This window comes from Amphibalanus amphitrite, unplaced genomic scaffold (assembly GCF_019059575.1).
Source record: "Amphibalanus amphitrite isolate SeventyFive unplaced genomic scaffold, NRLGWU_Aamphi_draft 000592F_arrow, whole genome shotgun sequence".
Classification (NCBI taxonomy): Eukaryota; Metazoa; Arthropoda; class Thecostraca; order Balanomorpha; family Balanidae; genus Amphibalanus; species Amphibalanus amphitrite.
Window position 1 is genome coordinate 387,818 of NW_024882086.1, and position 18,787 is coordinate 406,604.

At 52.3% G+C, this 18,787-nt stretch overlaps 1 protein-coding gene across 2 annotated transcripts in view; it reads left to right on the forward strand.

Annotated features, from left to right (window-relative positions):
- The window catches only part of LOC122394458 (teneurin-m-like), a 64,258-nt gene that overhangs the window by 31,441 nt on the left and 14,030 nt on the right, over positions 1 to 18,787 (forward strand). For both annotated transcript variants that reach the window (XM_043391347.1, XM_043391348.1), the window contains 2 exons: positions 2,887 to 3,187; positions 11,127 to 11,369. In XM_043391347.1, the coding sequence (XP_043247282.1) occupies positions 2,887 to 3,187; positions 11,127 to 11,369 (544 nt within the window). The remainder of the gene's footprint in view (positions 1 to 2,886; positions 3,188 to 11,126; positions 11,370 to 18,787) is intronic.

Below are 18,787 nucleotides of genomic sequence, written 5' to 3' on the forward strand. Positions count from 1 at the left end.
GTTTTTTTATTTTGTAAACTAGATGCCGGCAGCGCTCGTGCGTTGCCTTGGGCCAGAATTGGAGGAATGGAACTGAGTAGGTATGGACTGCAAAACCGCCTTGGCAAAACCAACTGAAACATCCATGAAATGCTTGAAAGCACGTGAGATTCATGTGGAGATCTACCTACAGTAAGATATGCATTAACTGCACGTGCATAGTTCATGTCCCAGGCACCACAGTGCAGGCATTTTCATAACATCCTGTAGCGTGTGTCTAGTTCTATCAGTGTACCGACTTTTGTGTCGCTAGCTCGACGTTTCCCGGGATCAGAGGATCCGTCGTCAAAACCGTGATCCGCCCCCCGCACGCGCAGCTTGCACCCCTCGGATATTATCTCCCCGGAATGTCATGACTCAATGTATTCTTCTTATGACCTGCAAGTTTTGAACCAGTTAGAGCTGCCGTTTACCCTGCAGGCGTGGCAACGTACGAAGGGGTGCAATCGGCTTGCACGTGCATAGCTCATGCACCACAGAGTTTAGCTCAACCAAATGTGCATTATTTTGGAGGCCTTACCTGGGACTACCATTGAACCGATTTTGAGGTTGATAGCTTAAAATTTCTTTGAGCCAGAGGACCTCACGTCAAAACGGTTTTCCGCCCCCAGCACGTGCAGCCTGCACCCCTCGCAGACGGTGGCCCCCCTGGAAACTGGTTCAAGGTGTTACCGATGTGTCCCGCCAGTATGGCTTTGCCCGTAACCTCGGGTTGACCTGTAGCCTTGACAAAAAATTTCGTGTCACCGAAACTTTGAAGCGGAATAGCATGTGCCACGAAGCACCGAGCGAACCGAGGCCAGCACCAAAAGTTTACCTCGCCGGAGACGAATCAAACGGTCCCACTTTCGTCCCGATCGGTCCACCCATTTTGACTCCAGGTCCAAAAAAGCTTGGACAAACTCACATACTCACTCACTGACAAACAGGTTCAGCCGAACTTTTTTTCAGCGACCCACCAATGGGAATTTCCGGATGCAAAAGCATGCTATCGCATGCTTTTGATCCTCCAATTCTGGATAAGAGTTGAGGGTATTCAAGCGGAAATACTTAGAGTGTACGTTTCTAAGGTGACCATTTCTCCTTGATTTTGCCGCAGCCCATGGACGTTGACAAGGAGGCGTGACAAACGCTCATTTCTTCCCCACATTTAGCTAATGTCAAGGAAGGCGCAATTAGTGCCTGGAATGGTCGCCTCGCTGAAATATGAACTGTAACTTCTCACTCGGGAAATATATTAACCCGCGCCCTGCTGGGGGTCCTGGATTTCCACGCCCTGCTGGGGGGGGGGGTGTTTGAACACCCCCCCCCCCTCTTGTAACTCGGCTCCTGGGCCACGTAGCGATACGCGGAAGGCGGCGTTCGAAAGAGCGTAAAAAATAATGACGAAATCACTTCGGTCAATTTTTTGGTCAGGTCAAAGGTCAGGTCACCAGAGGTCATTGAAGGCAAAATTTCGCCGATTTCCAGGTCGAATGTCGAAAATTTCCAAGAAGCCAACGCATAACTCGGGAACCAATAGAGCTACAGCGCCGCGGAAAAGCGCATTCGATAGCCCTATTAACGCCCTTTCTGAGTAATTCTCTCAGATTTGACCTAACGTCAACGGTTTTGCCTGCAGGGGGCAAAAACTGCAAAAATAGCCGATTTTTTCGAAAACAGTTTTTCTGCAATAACTTTTGACCCAAGCCTTGTACGAGCTTACTTTTACCGGCATCGTGTTCCTCTCGTCAGGACGCATCGAATGAACTATAACTTGACCTTGAAAGGTCAACTTGAAAATTTGACCTCAGGTCAAGGTCATGACCTGACCAGGAAGGGTCATGTTGCATATCAGTCGATCCGTATCGTCGAGCTGAACACATCTAAGGCGTTTTCATCGCTCTAGCATGCCTCTATCAAAAGTTATTTGCGAAAAACTGTTAGATACCATTCGTGACCTAAGATGACCTCAGGGCATAAACAAGGGTCACGGACACCATTTTCAAGTTCAGTGTGTCTAAACCACTTGTAATTCGGTGTTTGGGAGTGTTTATAATGTCTTCCATCCAAAAGCGGCGCATTTCAATTTTCTCCCATTGACTTATAATGGGGAGGTCGCAAAATTGACCTGACCTTAGGTCATCGATATCAAAATTCTGAGATATACATTTTGTACATGCTATTGCTCTTAGCAATCGCTGAAAGTTTCAAAGCGATCGGTCACTCGGTGTAGCTATGACAGACATTGAAAGTTTTTATGAGGTGAGGTCACTTCAAGTGACCTGGTGACCTGACCTTGAATGACCTTGGTCTGAAATTTTCACAACATGTGTAGAATTGATGTATGATAAGGTGTACCAAAAACGGCGGCGCTCCGCGCCGCCGTTTTTGAGATATTCGCGAAAAACCACAAGGGGGGTGTTCAAACACCCCCCCAGCAGGGCGCGGGTTAAATAGCGTACTAATTGTGGTGATAAAGCTTTCCCAGGCAGACTATGAGTAATGCTGGGCAGCAGTTTTCCCGTTCTTGGCTTGTGTCTCTTTGTGTGACTGTCTTGGAATTGCAACCCAATGATTAGGTATTGACTTTCGCCATGTGTTATCAAGGTGATGCATATATAAACCGACCACATGTTTTACATATTTCACTAACGGATTATCTTCCTTCATTTTAAAGGTTGTTCGTTTTCTGATGCAATACAATACTTCCCTCTCCAGACCGATTTTTCCTCGTGATCCTCTCCGATTAGCATCGTATTTCCAACGTTCCAGCCATGATGTCCGACACCTGGATCGATGATGTCTTCACCACTCGGTCCTTTGGGCATACATCACGATGACGCCCTCTTCCACCCTGTTCGTCAGGTTCGACATCATGGTGAACGGCGGCGGCGCGGTGAACCTGCAGTTCCAGCGGGCTCCGTTCCGGCCCATGACCCGCCCGGTGGCCGTCGCCTGGAACCAGCTGGTGGTGCTCGACCCGATCGTGATGCTGCAGGACACGGAGCGTCCGGCGGCCGACGCGTCCACCCCGCCGCCGGCCTGTCACACCCACCAACCCGACCTGCTGCGGCCGGTCATCATCAACACCTGGCAGCCCGACACCGTCATCGACGCTGACGAGACGGGCGACGTCGACGGCGCCGCCGTGCTCGTCGAGACGCAGGTCAGTCCGGGAGGGGGTCGTTGGCGTTTGGCTTTGTGACAAGCTTGTCGTTCACGAGGTCCGGAGATGGGGTGGCTAAGTTCACCACCAGCAAGCTGCCTTTCACGGTGCACAACACAGCGCTTGTCCGCCTCTTATTCCACAACCCAATTCGCCATGTATATATTCATCTTTGTCTCATCTTTGCCTGTCGAAGTCCGAAGATTCGTCTCCTCGCACCCTACCCCATTTCATGCTGTTTGTCCGTCTGTAGCGTGACTCATCCAAGCCCAACTAACTGCGTCGATAAGCACCGCCACTCCGTCTGTGGGTCGCCTCGATGGACGTCCGGCTTCCGGCGCGCCCCGCCGGATTTCCGGGCCGGTTCCGGTGGCTCCGGGTTGCCGGTGGACCGGCACTGGAGCGGGAGGGGTGGACAGACAGGGGACGGTCGCCGGTCCTCGGACTGCCGTCCGCCGGCGCCATCCGGCATGTGACAACCTCCGGCGGAGGCAGCGGCGAGATAACGACCCTAAAACGGAGAGTCGCCGCAGAGTCATCGACCGAGCGTCATTGTGCCCTCGGAGGGCGCTGGTCGACATTCGCCGCCATTACTGGCTGTTGCCGGCTATCGAACACTATAAAACGAGTAAAGCACTGCGTGGGTAGTGCAGTCATAAGCTATCTCAGACGTCTGTCTGGTCAGTCTTCGATGAGCTGGCATGGCGCAATTCGGTTGAAATGGATGCATAAAGAATTGCTCTTGCATTGGCAGTAGAAAAACTGAGTAAAGGCAGTCGAGAAACTGAATAACTGCCATGGAATCATTGGATTTCGGAATGTTCTGTATGTGGCTGCTGTGCTGTCATTCAGAGCGGACCTGTTGCGCGCCTGTGCAGTAATGGCTCAAAAATCGCCCAACCCGGCATTTTGTGGGTATTGAGACTCCAACAATCTGTACCATGTGCGGCAAATCATTTTGCAATTGCCAGCAGCCTCTTCGTTTAGCCAATGAATGCAATACAATTTTCATAGCTCGCTGATAGCGTCGTACTTAGAAAATAATCTTATTTTACGTTGACATGCTTTCCATTCCAATTTTCATTTATTGACTGTATGACATAGGTACCTAAATATGTCAATAACTTCCCTAATGCTAAACATGTCAACTAGAGCTTCCCTTATGCTAGGTACCTACTATTCTTGCTCACATAATTTCTGTTTGGCTTTGTGGTAACCACGTGTGTCGCCGGCCGGCACGGGAGTTCCCGGCGCAGACCGATTCGCGCGCCGACTTGTGACGTCGCTACCCCGCCCCGGCGCTGGGGGGGCGGCCCAGGACGTGTCTGTTCGTGAACTTTGTCCCATCACGATGCGACCGCGTGCTGCGGCCTGCGCTGCCGCAGTGCGTCGGCCAGTGACCAATCCGCGCTCCGATCGGCAGCCACGTGGTGTCCGAGTGTTTCTGCGCATGTCTGGGGCCCAGCCCGCTGCGTCGGGCCGCGCGCTCCGCTCCCCCGACATTCTAGGCCGAGCTCTTGACCCGAGCAGACGCGTTACGTCTGGCTCCATTAGGCCCGTTCTGTCCGGGATTTATAACTTAGATTAGGCAGGGCATATTTGGCAAACTTGGATTTCATTCTCGTCTCTTCGTCGCTCCATTGTCTGATTCGCTGTTTTGGTTTTTGACTTCGTTTTGGTAATTTAAATATAACAACCCGCTCTTTTAATTAATTCTTTTACTTGGGGCCGTTTAGATCGAACTGATTGAATTTTTGGAACACGCACCAGGTTGATATTTTCCATTTCTGATTAACGTAAAATCCAGTCACTAATATGTGGTGAACAGCCCCACAGCACCACATATATTTGTAGTGGCCGAAGTGACAGAGCCACTACTCGGTAACGATTTTCTCGCTCACAACTCGTTGGTTGTCGATTGTGGTTCCCAAGTTCTCCGCGACTCCACCACTCTGCTCTCTGCTCCCGGTGTACCGACGACCGGGGAGTCTGTTCATTTGGTGATAAATGATCTCGCTCAGGTGCCTGAGGCAGTGCGGCCCATCCTAGAGGATCACCCCGCTGTTCTCAGCCCTAACCAGCCGGAGTACACAGACTCGCCAATCAAAACCACTCACTTCATCGACACCGGCAGCGCTCCACCCACGTTCGCCAGCCCACGCAAGCTGCCGCCCGACAAACTAACCGCAGCCAAGCAAGCACTCGATGTGCTGCTCAAAACAGGAGTGATTCGTCCGTCTAGGTCCCCGTGGGCCTCACCCATCCACATGGTTCCGAAGAGTACCCCTGGTGAGTGGCGTGTCACCGGTGATTACCGCGCGCTCAACGCCGTAACCAAACCGGACCGCTACCCACTGCCGCACATTCAGAGCCTCTCAACCAAGCTCCACAACGCTCAGTGGTTCAGCAAAATCGATCTGCTCCGTGCATATCACCAGGTGCCTATGAACCCCGCTGACTCAGAGAAGACGGCCGTCACCACGCCCTTCGGCTTGTACGAATACGCCTTCATTCCAATGGGGCTTCGCAACGCAGGTGCCACATTCCAGAGGGTCATGGACGGCATCTTCCGAGACGTGCCGTGCGTATTCGTCTATCTCGACGATATTCTGGTATTTTCCGAGAACCAGGAGCAGCATGAGAAAGATCTGCGCCTCGTGTTCAGCAAGCTGGCTGAGCACAAGCTTCGCATCACACTGGAGAAATGCGAGTTCATGAAGAAGTCACTCATTTTCCTCGGTCATGACGTCACCAGCACAGGTGTCACACCTCCCAAGGCCAGAGTGAAAGAGATTCTGGACCTCCCCCTACCGCATGACTCAGAGTCACTGCGTCGCTATCTGGGACTCATCGGCTTCTACCGGCGTATGATTCCGCGATTCGCCGATGTCACGTTCCACCTGACCGAACTGATTCGACTCAATCCAAAAAGCAAAGAACTGACGTGGACAGAGGAACAGACTCAGGCGTTCAGTGACAGTAAAGCAGCGCTGGCTGGCGCCTGCACTCTGCCACACCCAGTGCCACACTGCGAGCAGTACGAGCTCGTTACTGACGCATCACAAGTCGCGGTGGGTGCCGCGCTCCATCAGATTGTGGACGGAGTACCCGTTCCCATTGGCTTCTTCTCACGGAAGCTCAGTCAGGCCCAACAGAAGTACGCCGCGTATGACAGAGAGCTACTCGCGGCTTATCTGGCCACACTCCATTTTCGTGACATGATCGAAGGCCGCCACGTTACCCTGCGAACGGACCACAAGCCACTCGTGCGCGCTTTTCACAGCCCGCACACTGCTAAGTCTGACCGCCAACAGCGCCACTGGTGTGTCGTCACGGAATACATCACGGAGGTCTCGTACATTCGTGGCAGTGACAACGTGGTGGCAGACTGCCTCAGTCGCCCGGTAAATGCAGTGTCCCTCGATGCATGTGACCTCCATTTTATCGCGGCGGCTCAGAAGCAGGAAAAGGAGAGAGACGCCGACAGTGCCGATACAGAGCACCATCATGCCGAGTCAGGTTCAGAATCGCGCTCAAACCCGCAGGACACCTCCCGATTGGAGCCAGTAACACTGTCTGGCGACATCACAGTCCTGTGTGAAAACTCTGGACCACATCCACGCCCGTACGTACCAGAGGCATGCAGGCGCGCCGTGTTTGATCGTTTCCACGGCCTGTCACACCCGGGTAGGAAAGGCACCACCCGTCTCATCAGCTCTCGCTATTTCTGGCATGATATGCGCCGTGACATTGCGCGATGGGTGAAGGAGTGTGAAGCATGCCAGGAAGCCAAGGTGCACAGGCACACTCGTTCTCCGCCCGGTCGATTTGATGTGTCCTCGCAGCGGTTCGAAACTGTACATATAGACATAGTCGGGCCGCTGCCCCCGTCAGTACCCCACGGGCACCCCTTCACCGCGCCATTTCGTTATTTGTTGACATGCATCGATCGCGCCACGCGTTGGGTCGAGGCCGTGCCGTTGGTCTCGATCACCGCGGAAAGTGTAGCCTCTGCTTTCCTCGACACTTGGGTGTCCCGATTCGGAGTTCCGCTGCATGTTGTCACAGACCGCGGTTCCCAATTTGAAGCGGAACTATTTTCACACTTGTCTTCAATGATAGGTTTCCATCGCCTCCGAACCACTGCTTATCATCCGACATGTAATGGGATGGTGGAAAGAGTCCACCGAACGCTCAAAGCTGCCATCCGGGCGCGCAGGCAAGAGTGGCTGCGCGCGCTACCCGTCGTTTTGCTAGCTTTGAGAGCCATGCCAGCAGAGTCGGGTTTTTCGGCATTCACTGCCGTCACAGGCGCGCAGGTGCTGTTTCCCCGCTGCGCCGTCGAGAAGGTCCCCGTCGGAACAAAGTACGTCCAAGAACTGGCAAAACGTATGTCAGAAATCGATTTCGTCACACTCTCACAGGGCTCGAACCACGCCCGCACACCACCGACACATGTGCCACCCGATCTCATGACATGCACACACGTGTGGGTACGCGTTGACCGCGTGCGGCACTCTCTGGAGTCCCCGTACCGCGGCCCCATGCGAGTCATCAGACGCAGCCCTAAAGTGTTCACGTTGGAGCTGCCGACTGGCGCCCACGACACTGTAAGCGTTGACAGACTCAAACCGGCACACATGCCGCCATCTGCGGACACGCTTGGTCCGAGCAGTACCGAGCCTACGGCTCCGGAGCAGCAGCCGTCACCGTCGACCTCGCTCGGGCCCCTCGCCACTGGGGCGCCCGACGAGCCGACACAGACGCCGACGACTACAAGACCGTCCAGCAAGAGGACTTCAAAACCTGGAGTGACGTCTTCCGCATCGCCGGCCAAGGACGACAAGCCTTCCGCGGCTGCGCCGGTGCACACCCGCAGCGGCCGCCGCGTGCAGTTCCGGCCGCAACCGGACTTCCGATACTTTTAAGTGCGCCCGCGTACGTGCGTTCGAGGACGATCCTGATCGCGTGGCGCCGACAGTGAAGTGATAACTGCGTCGCGCGGTGTAGTGATTCTTGCGTCGCGCAGGACCGTGCAGTGACGATTGCGTTGCGCCGTACCGTGTAGTGATTATTGCGTCGCGCAGTGAAGTGTCGATCACGTCGCGCACCGAGTGATGTGGAAAGTGATTGTTTTGGCTTATCGTGTATGCGCTCCGCGCTGAGGCGGTGAGTACTGTGGTAACCACGTGTGTCGCCGGCCGGCACGGGAGTTCCCGGCGCAGACCGATTCGCGCGCCGACTTGTGACGTCGCTACCCCGCCCCGGCGCTGGGGGGGCGGCCCAGGACGTGTCTGTTCGTGAACTTTGTCCCATCACGATGCGACCGCGTGCTGCGGCCTGCGCTGCCGCAGTGCGTCGGCCAGTGACCAATCCGCGCTCCGATCGGCAGCCACGTGGTGTCCGAGTGTTTCTGCGCATGTCTGGGGCCCAGCCCGCTGCGTCGGGCCGCGCGCTCCGCTCCCCCGACATTCTAGGCCGAGCTCTTGACCCGAGCAGACGCGTTACGTCTGGCTCCATTAGGCCCGTTCTGTCCGGGATTTATAACTTAGATTAGGCAGGGCATATTTGGCAAACTTGGATTTCATTCTCGTCTCTTCGTCGCTCCATTGTCTGATTCGCTGTTTTGGTTTTTGACTTCGTTTTGGTAATTTAAATATAACAACCCGCTCTTTTAATTAATTCTTTTACTTGGGGCCGTTTAGATCGAACTGATTGAATTTTTGGAACACGCACCAGGTTGATATTTTCCATTTCTGATTAACGTAAAATCCAGTCACTAATATGTGGTGAACAGCCCCACAGCACCACAGCTTAAGTATGTAATGGTGTACCTACGACGATTTCATGTCAGTCGTCAATCAAATAATTCCGTTTAATGCGATTGGCTATGTTCTAATGCATTAACAACTTCAATGCACTCCTGAGTTAGATGCGCCGCAAATAGACACCGCGCTTTTGGTCGATTAAATTAATTTCATTGAAAGCTAGCGCCTGGGTCTGATCCCCGTAAGCTCTGAGGCGTAAGATGTTCTCAGAAAGCAGCATCTACTACCCTTGTAGTGCTAGTGTCGGGTCGCATGATTCCAGCGCCGGCAAGGCATATCTTGTGGATCGACAAATGCCCTGATGCGCACTGAACCATTTGGCTTTTGAGAGCTGCACTAAGTAATCGCCTTTGTTGCTGACCGGCCGCTTCAGGGCAGCTGCTGTGCTTACATTGACCACTGGCCACCATCCCGTATATCATCAATCTATAGAGCTGTATAGTTTTTTTTTTACATTCAGCGGCATATCCCATCAGACCATCTTCTGTAAGTAAATGAGGTTAGTTTGGACGATATGAATATCACCGGCAGGAACCATCAATACCATCTGATAAATGCCAGACTTTGAACACCTGCACTGAGGCTTTCTACGAAATCGAACATATATTCCCACGCTGTCAGCTGAGCTAATGTTCAGCTCGCGCTCTGTTGATCCCATTCTGATGCGGCCGCTGTCGGATGCAGCCGGGAGCCTGTCGGCGGCTCCGGTCGCGAAGTGAGACTGACACGACTCGAATTCGGTATGGGCCCGGAGGCGGCGGCGCGGCCGCGGCCCATCCTCGCTGATGTGGCCGGCAATGACGTCCATTTGGCGAGCTGGGCCTCGTCAGATCAAGCTGTTCCGCTACATCGCACCGGTAGTGCGGCAGAAACGAACCGCAAATGCCGTGTCAACGAGCCGGCCAGATGAGATCAAACTTGAGAGAGCGGAACTGAAGGAGGGCGGAGCGGCCATCAAACATTCCATATCAGGAGACCGACCCAGGGATCAGCGTTGCCATGACTTTGCGGCGAAATTGTTTAGCGTTATACACTTCAACTTGCTATGGATACTACCGGTCCCGCCCACCATAGGCCATTCCCGTCAGAATCATGATATACCTGCTCTTATCGAGAGCACCCAGAAGCGATGCTCGAGTCTTGACTTTTGGTCTTTAATGGCATACAACTCGAGGTATACGACGAGCCAGTGTCTTGAAAGGCCTCGGAATGAGTCCGTACAGCAACCCGGAACTCAAACCTAGGTGGTTTGTCGTATGTCTGCTATCCTAGACTTTCTATACCTAGTACTTATTTTCATCCATGTCAATGTTTATTTTCTTTACGTCAAGCGTAACCTAACTGCATACCTACATATCATTCCAATAAAAATACTAATGCCTTACTGACGAATTACCGAGCACAACTTATGCGCTTTCTCACACAGGCTTAAATGTCTTTTCTTGTAGGGGAAACATACCACGACTTATCTCGCTAGATTTGGTCGGGCTGTGCTGTTTGCCGGCCGGACCTATACCAGCCCTGGCGCGGGCAATTATGGCACAGCCCTTGTTTGCCTGGTGGGTGTATTTGCTGAGTGCAGCATCGACGACTAATTCGGTGCAATTTGTACGGCGCAACACGAAATTGAGTTACCCCGGCTTGCCACGGAGCAAAATGGCGCCCAAATGATACGGCGTGGCCTGCATTAGCTGCCAGCTCACAATTGAGCTGCCCACAGTTCGCACAACCCACACTAGATTATCCCAAAAAAGAACACCGATTACTCGTTTTTCGGAAAACATAATTGCTGCAGTAAAACGACAACCGGTCCTCTTGGAAATACATGTATCAAGTCAGTGGAGGTTTTCAGTTTGGCTTGTGCTATTTATCTAGCTATCCTAGAGACCAGATCCGTTGCCCTGTTTCTATTGCAGGATCACAAGGTAAGCTGTTGTTAGATGAGCACTGAACAAAAGTTAAGCTGTTGTTAGATGAACAGCTGCAGCAAATGTTTGTCATCAAGAGTCCTTGTTTTCCACTTTCTCTACCGTCCTCATGCCAAACGCCTTTGTCACGATTGTAGTTTACATGCAGTATCGTTTATACCTCCTTCCCCTCAATGTTCACAGGTTCTTCAGGAGTCGATCGAGATCCCCGGCACCGGTCTGCGGCTGGTGTACAACTCCCAGGACGCCTCCGGGTATCACTCCACTCTGCTGATGAGGCTCACAGCCGACCCTGTACCCGAGACGCTCGTACTCGTCCACCTCAAGGTCATCGTGGAGGGCACCGTGTTCACCCAGACGTTCGAGTCCGACCCCAACATCACCTACAGCTACTCCTGGAACAAGCGCAACGTCTACGAACAAAAGGTAAGGCCTGGCCATTTGTTTGTAGTGATGTTCTATTCGATTCAGTGGTGGCAGTGAGAGCTTGGCATTGTGTGAATCTAATGAGTGTGAATGAGAAGCGTGACAGTCGTGAAGAATCTTGTTCCGTCTCGATAGCTCATTTTCAACACCTTTCATTATTTATTTTATCATCAGAGCAAGTGTCCCGAAGCTCCTGCTCTTTTGATGCATCATTCCACATTGGGAGCTGCTGCAGAGCCATTCTCCCGGGCTGCATAGCTGCGGTTTCCCGGCAGCCAGGCTGCGGCAGCCGGCGGCGCGCTGCATCTCGTCATTTATCTGTCCATTTCCTCCCGCGTCTGGGCGCGCGGCCTGGCGTGTGACTCCTGCGGCGCGTTGGAGCTCTGATGTATGTCCGCCGGCGCGCGACTGCCGCCGTCTGGCACCGCCGGCTGTTCATCATGGACGGTGACAGGCACGCCCGGCTTTGAAGGAGCTCCGGCACGCCGCGGCGCGCGCCGGCCCCCCGCCAATGGATGCGGTGTGGTGTGGCCATTAACACCTGGTCTGGCTGCGGTCGTTGGCCACGGTGTGATGTGGCGTGCTCCACTGACGCCCGGTTCCGGCACTGGGAGGGGAAGCAGCCAGAGACTGACAGACAGACGGTGGGGCGTCCGCCCGGCGCTGGGCGCTCGCTCCGTCGGCCGGCCGTGTGATCCTGTTCGTTTTCTGCCGCCGTGGATATGGGATCCAGGCGCTGCAGGCTCCGCTGGAGGCGATCTGTTATTCGGAAACCCGATACGGAAGCCCACGTGTCAGGCCAAGAGGGCGCTAGGATATTGTACCAATGTCTGATAAAATTGGCAAACCGCTCGTGAAAACGACGCGATTGCTTTCGACGTTGGACCGTCTGATTTCTCGCGGGGCATTGCAGTGCATTAAGGTTGCATTGCAATCTGTGTGCCCGACTGCGGGTGTCATTCGTCGTTCACGCTGACTGGAGCGTGGAAGGGCGTCGCTCGCCGCCGTCGCGACCCGTCTGCGGAGTCGGGGTTCGCGATTTATCAGCGTCTAATGGCGACCGTGTGACAGGGCGGCCGTTCCGCCGGGTAGCAGACAGTTGCGGCCGTGCAGTGACAGGACGCGCACCTGGAGTCGGCATGGCCCGCAGCTGGTCAGCTTGGCGATGCGGATGGGGTCAGGATAGGAGCTATACGTATGTGCGCGTTCATACTCTGCGGTTTCAACTGCACCACTTTTACCGATCTATGCGGCAGACTGTTGACTTACTGTAGGTAGGTCTACAACAGCAGTTCTCGCTTGTTTTGCGAACATCACACCGTCATTGTTAGCGCAGGCCATCTCATAATGAATCACAACGTTGCAACATTAACTTCGCATTAACCTTTCAGCGGCTCATCGCATCTTGGTACTTGGCAACTATCGATCTCCTCCGACCTTTCGCTGTTATTCCCACCGCAACCATCCGTCCTTCCCTCCATAAAACTCATCACCCTTCCAGGCTCCACACCGCGACCCCACCTGACCTCACGACTCAGACTATCGTTTTCCTGAGCTACGAGTACTCCTCTGTCAGTCTTTCTGAGCACGTCTCAATGATCACCAGCTCTTCTCCTGCCGTGGCCGGCGGCAGCTGTGCCCCCGGCGGTCGAACTGCACTTAGAGACTCCGAGACCCCGTCTTATCACGGCCCCAGCTGGGTTGGCTCAAAAGTCAGGGAGAGTCAGTAAGAAACACGGGTCGCTGCGACGCACCGTGGGATGAACCGTGACGTTACGCGGTGTCGTGTTAGTGTGAATGCGTGGTTTGAAAGGGCGTAACGTGGCGTGACGATGGATGGCAGGGAGGAGAACGGGACACGCTACAGTGCCAGTCACGGGTGTTGTCGACTTCGTCGCTGTCCTACTTTTGAAGAAATGACGCGGCAATGCTAACGTTGGTCTGTCGCCATGCATTCGCTATGACGTCAAGAACAGGGGACTGGGAGCGGTGCGCTGTCGGCTCAACGGGTCCGCGCTCTGGCTCGTCGGGGTCTCGACTTTGCGGGGCATGATTAATCGGATGTAAATCCGGCCGAACGGAAAATTGAATCGCTGCCGGTGACTGCCGAGCTGGGGCACTGGAAACTCTGAATCGGCTGTGTCTCGCGCGGCTGGCGGGGAGCGCAGTGTGTCAATGTCGGCCGCAGTCCGGCGGGGGATGGGTGCCCCTGACAGGGCTTGGACAGTCGCACGGGTCGGGGATAGCGGAGTTCAGGGGATCTCGGATATCTTATCGACCGTGCCTGCTGCCGCCGGCGACTGGTGGTTTGAACCAAGTTTGAGTCATGGACTGAACGAACGAGAAATGTGCCTGACTGGATAGCTTTCAAAGCTTGAGGAACTGTGTAGTGTAGACTAAAAGACACATTGAGTAATGAGTGATCTACTGAGATGATTTTTGCGGCAGTAAAACATAAGTGCAATTGTAAGACGATAGACCGTACCTACTAAAACGCCATTAATTGGGCTACACATTGATGCTCGTGGTTATCTGTAGGTAAAGAACATTGCAGGATGCATTTGCAGCATTCATGGTTAGCTACCATGTGTGCGGTGCATGTTTTCCATCGTACCACACATTAGACCAAAGCCGGTAATTAATGTGGCATCTAATCGATTATTGTGCAAGCTTATTATATATTTTTCTCATCACTCCACTGCTTTGGCCACGATACCTATCCGCCATCAGTAAGGTATTCATAGTTTCCGTTTCGGCGGCCGACATTATGCGAGTATAAATGGTTGTGGAATGGTGTGGCCCACTGGTGGCGCCGCGTCGTGCCGTCAGTGATTAACGATGGCACAGATAGGGTATCGCCACGATGACGGCTAGCAATGTGGTCGGTCGTCCACGCAGCCGCTGATGGGACTGGCGTTGTGTAGGTTTTATCTTTTCCTTTTGATATCTGTCCTTACTGTTCCTTTTACGAGCAGGGGCTTCGTGGGCCTTTATTTCGAGGATTGTTCTTGCATGTATTCTCTCCCGATGAATGTGATGGTGTGAGGTTTTCATATCGAACAGAACTGCGTCTATGGACGTGGAGTTTGCATGGATCCAACTTTCCAGTGCGATGGCGGCGTCATAAAACCCCAATCGATGCCGCTGTAGAGCCGGCAGCGATAAAATCAACCGGTCAGGAATGCCGCATTGAAAGCATTCGGTCATAATTGTCCAGGTGGGAGCAGTAAATGTCCCCGCAGCATTTCGTCCGACACGAATTTACCGAGTTTGTGTGCGGTCGCCATCCTTTACCCCGCGCCCCAGTGGCGGTCTCAGCCAACTTCGCCCTAGTGGGGGGGGGCATATGTTACCACCCACCTCTAACTCAAAAACTAAGAGGGATAGAAAGACGCGGTAAAAAGCAGTCGATAGCTCTCAATGCGTACGTTTGAAATTATTTCAGTCATTTTTCACCTTTGAGCAATATTGGGGTCACCAGAGGTCATCAAAGGTCAAAATTTGCCAATTGTCATTATATTTTTCAGAAAACATGCCGCTATCTCAGGAACTATGGTAGCTAGAAAAACGCATCGGACAGCAAACGATAGCTTTTGAGCTCTTATTTTGAAAAGGTCATTATCAATATTGACCTCAGGTCAACGGTTTAGCCTCCAGAGGGCAAAAACTCCAAAAATAACTGTTTTTACGAAAAGTGTTTTTCGACAATAACTTTTGACTACAAAAAGCCACGGCATTTCTTTTGCCAGAATCGTGTTCCCCTCGCCGAGACGCGTCGAATGAACTATTATTTGACCTTGAAAGGTCAACTTGAAAATTTGACCTCAGGTCAAGGTCATGACCTGACCGGAAAAGGTCATGTTGCATATCAGTCGATGCGTCTCAACAAGACAAACACAATGAGACCATCCCCAGCGTTCTATCTCTTTCCAATCGCGAGTTATTGGCAAAAAACTGTTTGTAGCCTCAAGTGACCTCAGATGACCTGTCTAGAGGCTATCAGCAAAAATGACACCTTGGTCATCACGAGTGGACTAAATCATTGTGATTCTGAAATATTTGGACTGTTCCCATGCGTACACACGGATCTAGAGGCATTTTCATTTTTCTCCATTGCCTTATAATGGTAAGGTCACGCCACTGACCTGACCTTAGGTCACGGATATGAAAAATCCGAGATATACAAATTGTAGGCGCCCATAACATCATGCAATCCACCAAGTTTGAAACCTTTCTGACAAACACTGCAGGCTGGACATGATTGCAAACTTTTTTTTAGGCTTGGTCAGTTAACTTGACCTGGTGACCTGACCCGACATGACCTGGGGTAAAAAATTTCACACATTGTCCAAAATTGATGTACAAAAAGCTACCCCAAGCGGCGCGGCGCTACGCGCCGCGCTTTTTTATTTACACGCGAAAAACGCGACAGGGTGGTAACATATGCCCCCCCCCCACTGGGGCGAAGGTTACGAAAACACGGCCGGTGGTCCGGCCGGGCGGCTCGTGCCGGTCGGTCGTGTTCGTGACCGAGTCACTTGCCGTGTGGGTACAGCGACCGCCGGCTCGGAGCTGTTTTCGTGTAGTTGTGACGTGGAGACATCACTCAGCGATTAAAGATTGATGCCGAGCCGCAGCAGGGAACGTCCAGTTATTCGGTTGGCCGTAATTGTATTATCGTCGCGACCTAATACACCCGTGCACGAAATCCCCGCCAACGATTGGGTATTTGTGTGCATAGCGTCATAGCGGTTTGGGCTATTGATGGATTATCAGAGGCTAAGTATCTTTTCGGGTCTATTTGGTGGCCTTTATCAGTCTCGTGGGGATGTTCGTAATCAGGTACAAACGGAATTTCCGCTTCCTGATTAATATTACATAAATTAATTACAGCGTACAAAAACACGATGTTGTGCAGTTCCTTATCGTATATGTTACGGTAGATAAAAGTTTGGTGACAAAGGAGCTTCTTCCATTTATTTCTTAAAGGTAGTGTGTCACCTTTGAATGATTTCCCATTTTATTTTTCCTAGGATAAGAAGCTTCTGATTTTACCTAATATCGCAAAAAAAATCAAAAATGGGCCTAAAATAGTGCTTTTTTCGCCTAAAAGTTTATCGGTTTTTCGATATGTATAACAACTGTAGTGGGCTGACCTGCAAACAGACGTCGGCAACAATCACGAATGCGGCGCACATGTGACAATAAGCAAAGGTCATTATAGAGTTACGACGTACGGGAATGAGTTATCAGCTGTCTAATCGTAGACAACACAATGTCGAATTTAAAGTGTAAGCCTGTATTGGTATTGTTTCTTTACTTTGGCTGTCGAACATTAATTTATGGTTGGAAATATTATTTTATGTAAAATAATTGATATGAAACAGCCGTCTCTAAAGTTGACCCCATCTCACATGACCCCATCTCACCACATGAAAGTGGCAGAAATGACAATGATCAGCTGACGCATTTTTCTTGGCCGATGTCAGAGCGCGCGGCCCGACGCACCACCACCGCGCCCAAAGCCAGGGCCCCGGTAACGTGAGGTAGCCGAGTCGGGGCAGCGTGCGCTGACCCAAGCCGGGGCCGCGGCTTTGGGCGCGGTCTACCGCATCCCCGCGGGCAGCCCCGGGCTATCATATGACACCGGGAGGATGCGCGGCCCCAGCTTGGGTCAGCGCACGCTGCCCCGACTCGGCTACCTCACGTTACCGGGGCCCTGGCTTTGGGCGCGGTCCACCGCACCACCTAACAGGCGTGTTCGAAACCGCAGGAGATGATGATGAACGAACGGGTTTATCGAAACTTGATTGGATGAGCCTATCGGCATGGGCGGCGCCAACGGGGGGGACGGGGGGGACAGGTCCCCCGCTATCGAAAGTTAGGGGGGTACAGTACCCCCCTATCGGCGAGGTCCGTTCAATAGTTGATAAGTGCATTGCAGAGTTATCCGTCGCATTTAATGTATCGATCGTTGGTTAACCAAGCCAGGTTCTGAATAAAGATTGCTGTTGGGATGTATCGCAGGGGGTCCTGGCCATCTGCAAAAGGTGTGGAGCTGTGATGCCTGTAGTTATAAGGTGTTCGGCAGGGCCTCGGGGATCGTGCCCCCTCCTTTTTGGGGCGCCAGGCAGGGTTATTACCTTTTCCACCCCACTGCCAGACCCCATTGCCGACACAACCAAGTTTACTGAAATTCCATAGATTTCCGTTACTATATGGATATTTTCTATTCCTAATTAATCAAATTCAAGCATGGCAGTTCTACCACAGAAACCATTTGAAATTTATGCCATTTAACCCCAGCACTTGTGGGGAGAAATGTTCGGATAGATCGCAGGCAGGACCAAAAAATCACGCAGTAGCCCAAGACCTTATAATTGGGTAGCATCGGTTCCCTCTCGTCAAGGGGATAGCACTTGTTTTTTTTTTTCTGCAAAACTGAGTTCGGTCGGCGGCCGAACGGCTGAGGGTCTAATCGAGCCCCCTCCCCTTCTTACGTCAGCGGCTGTGAAAATGTCATTACCAGCTGTTGAAACATGGCAGTTGCTTTTCCATGAGTGCACGAAAGGGTTTTAGGTACGTGATACATGAAAGGTTCTACATGAAAATTAAGATACACCAGCTTATCAATTTGTGCTCACTGTGGTGCGTTTACCTTGACTAGTCTTTGAATTCTGGGGTGAAACAGTCAAGAAACCTGTTCCGTAAGGAGAGCCACTAACGCTAAAGAGATAAGGGATGAGGTTTCCAGAGACCTTCATTATCTCCCAAAGGGGGTGCCCCGCCATTTGCCAATCCCTGCTGTAGTTGTTACGATTGGAGGGTGAATATGAGGACGATGCAGGTCGTGCCAGCTCGATCATGACGAACACAATGGTGCCTTCATCACAGCTCTACTGCCATTTTTGACGAAGTTAATCAACAAGGACCGGAATCCTACCCTGGGGCATTTCACCTGACATCAGAGGTCGCCGGACCTGAGACCCTTTCACTCAAATTTTTAACGGACCGGTGCATACGCTCTTTGTTCCCGCGAAGCTCTAAGTAAATAAAATCCATCAAAAAGTGTGATCAAATAACGGCTGGTGATCTTCCATGACCTAGCATGACCTTTTGAGTGACCACCGATGACATGACCACTGACGGCTAGCCAGTGGCGGATCCAGGATTTTCACTGGGGAGGGGTTGCAGGTCATAATTGGGCGCCACGCCCCGGATGGGCGCCATAGTCGCATCGTATTGGCGCTGAAATATTGGCGCCCAGTGGCCCTGACAAGAGGCGCCCAGGATCAGTATGTACAGTGACACCACACGATTGGAAATATCGGTGCGGAGCGTACTGAAACGACGTTATTCGACTGATTTTTGCATCCTAGTCCTAGTATGCGGCACTCCGATGAGTTGCGAATTGAAAA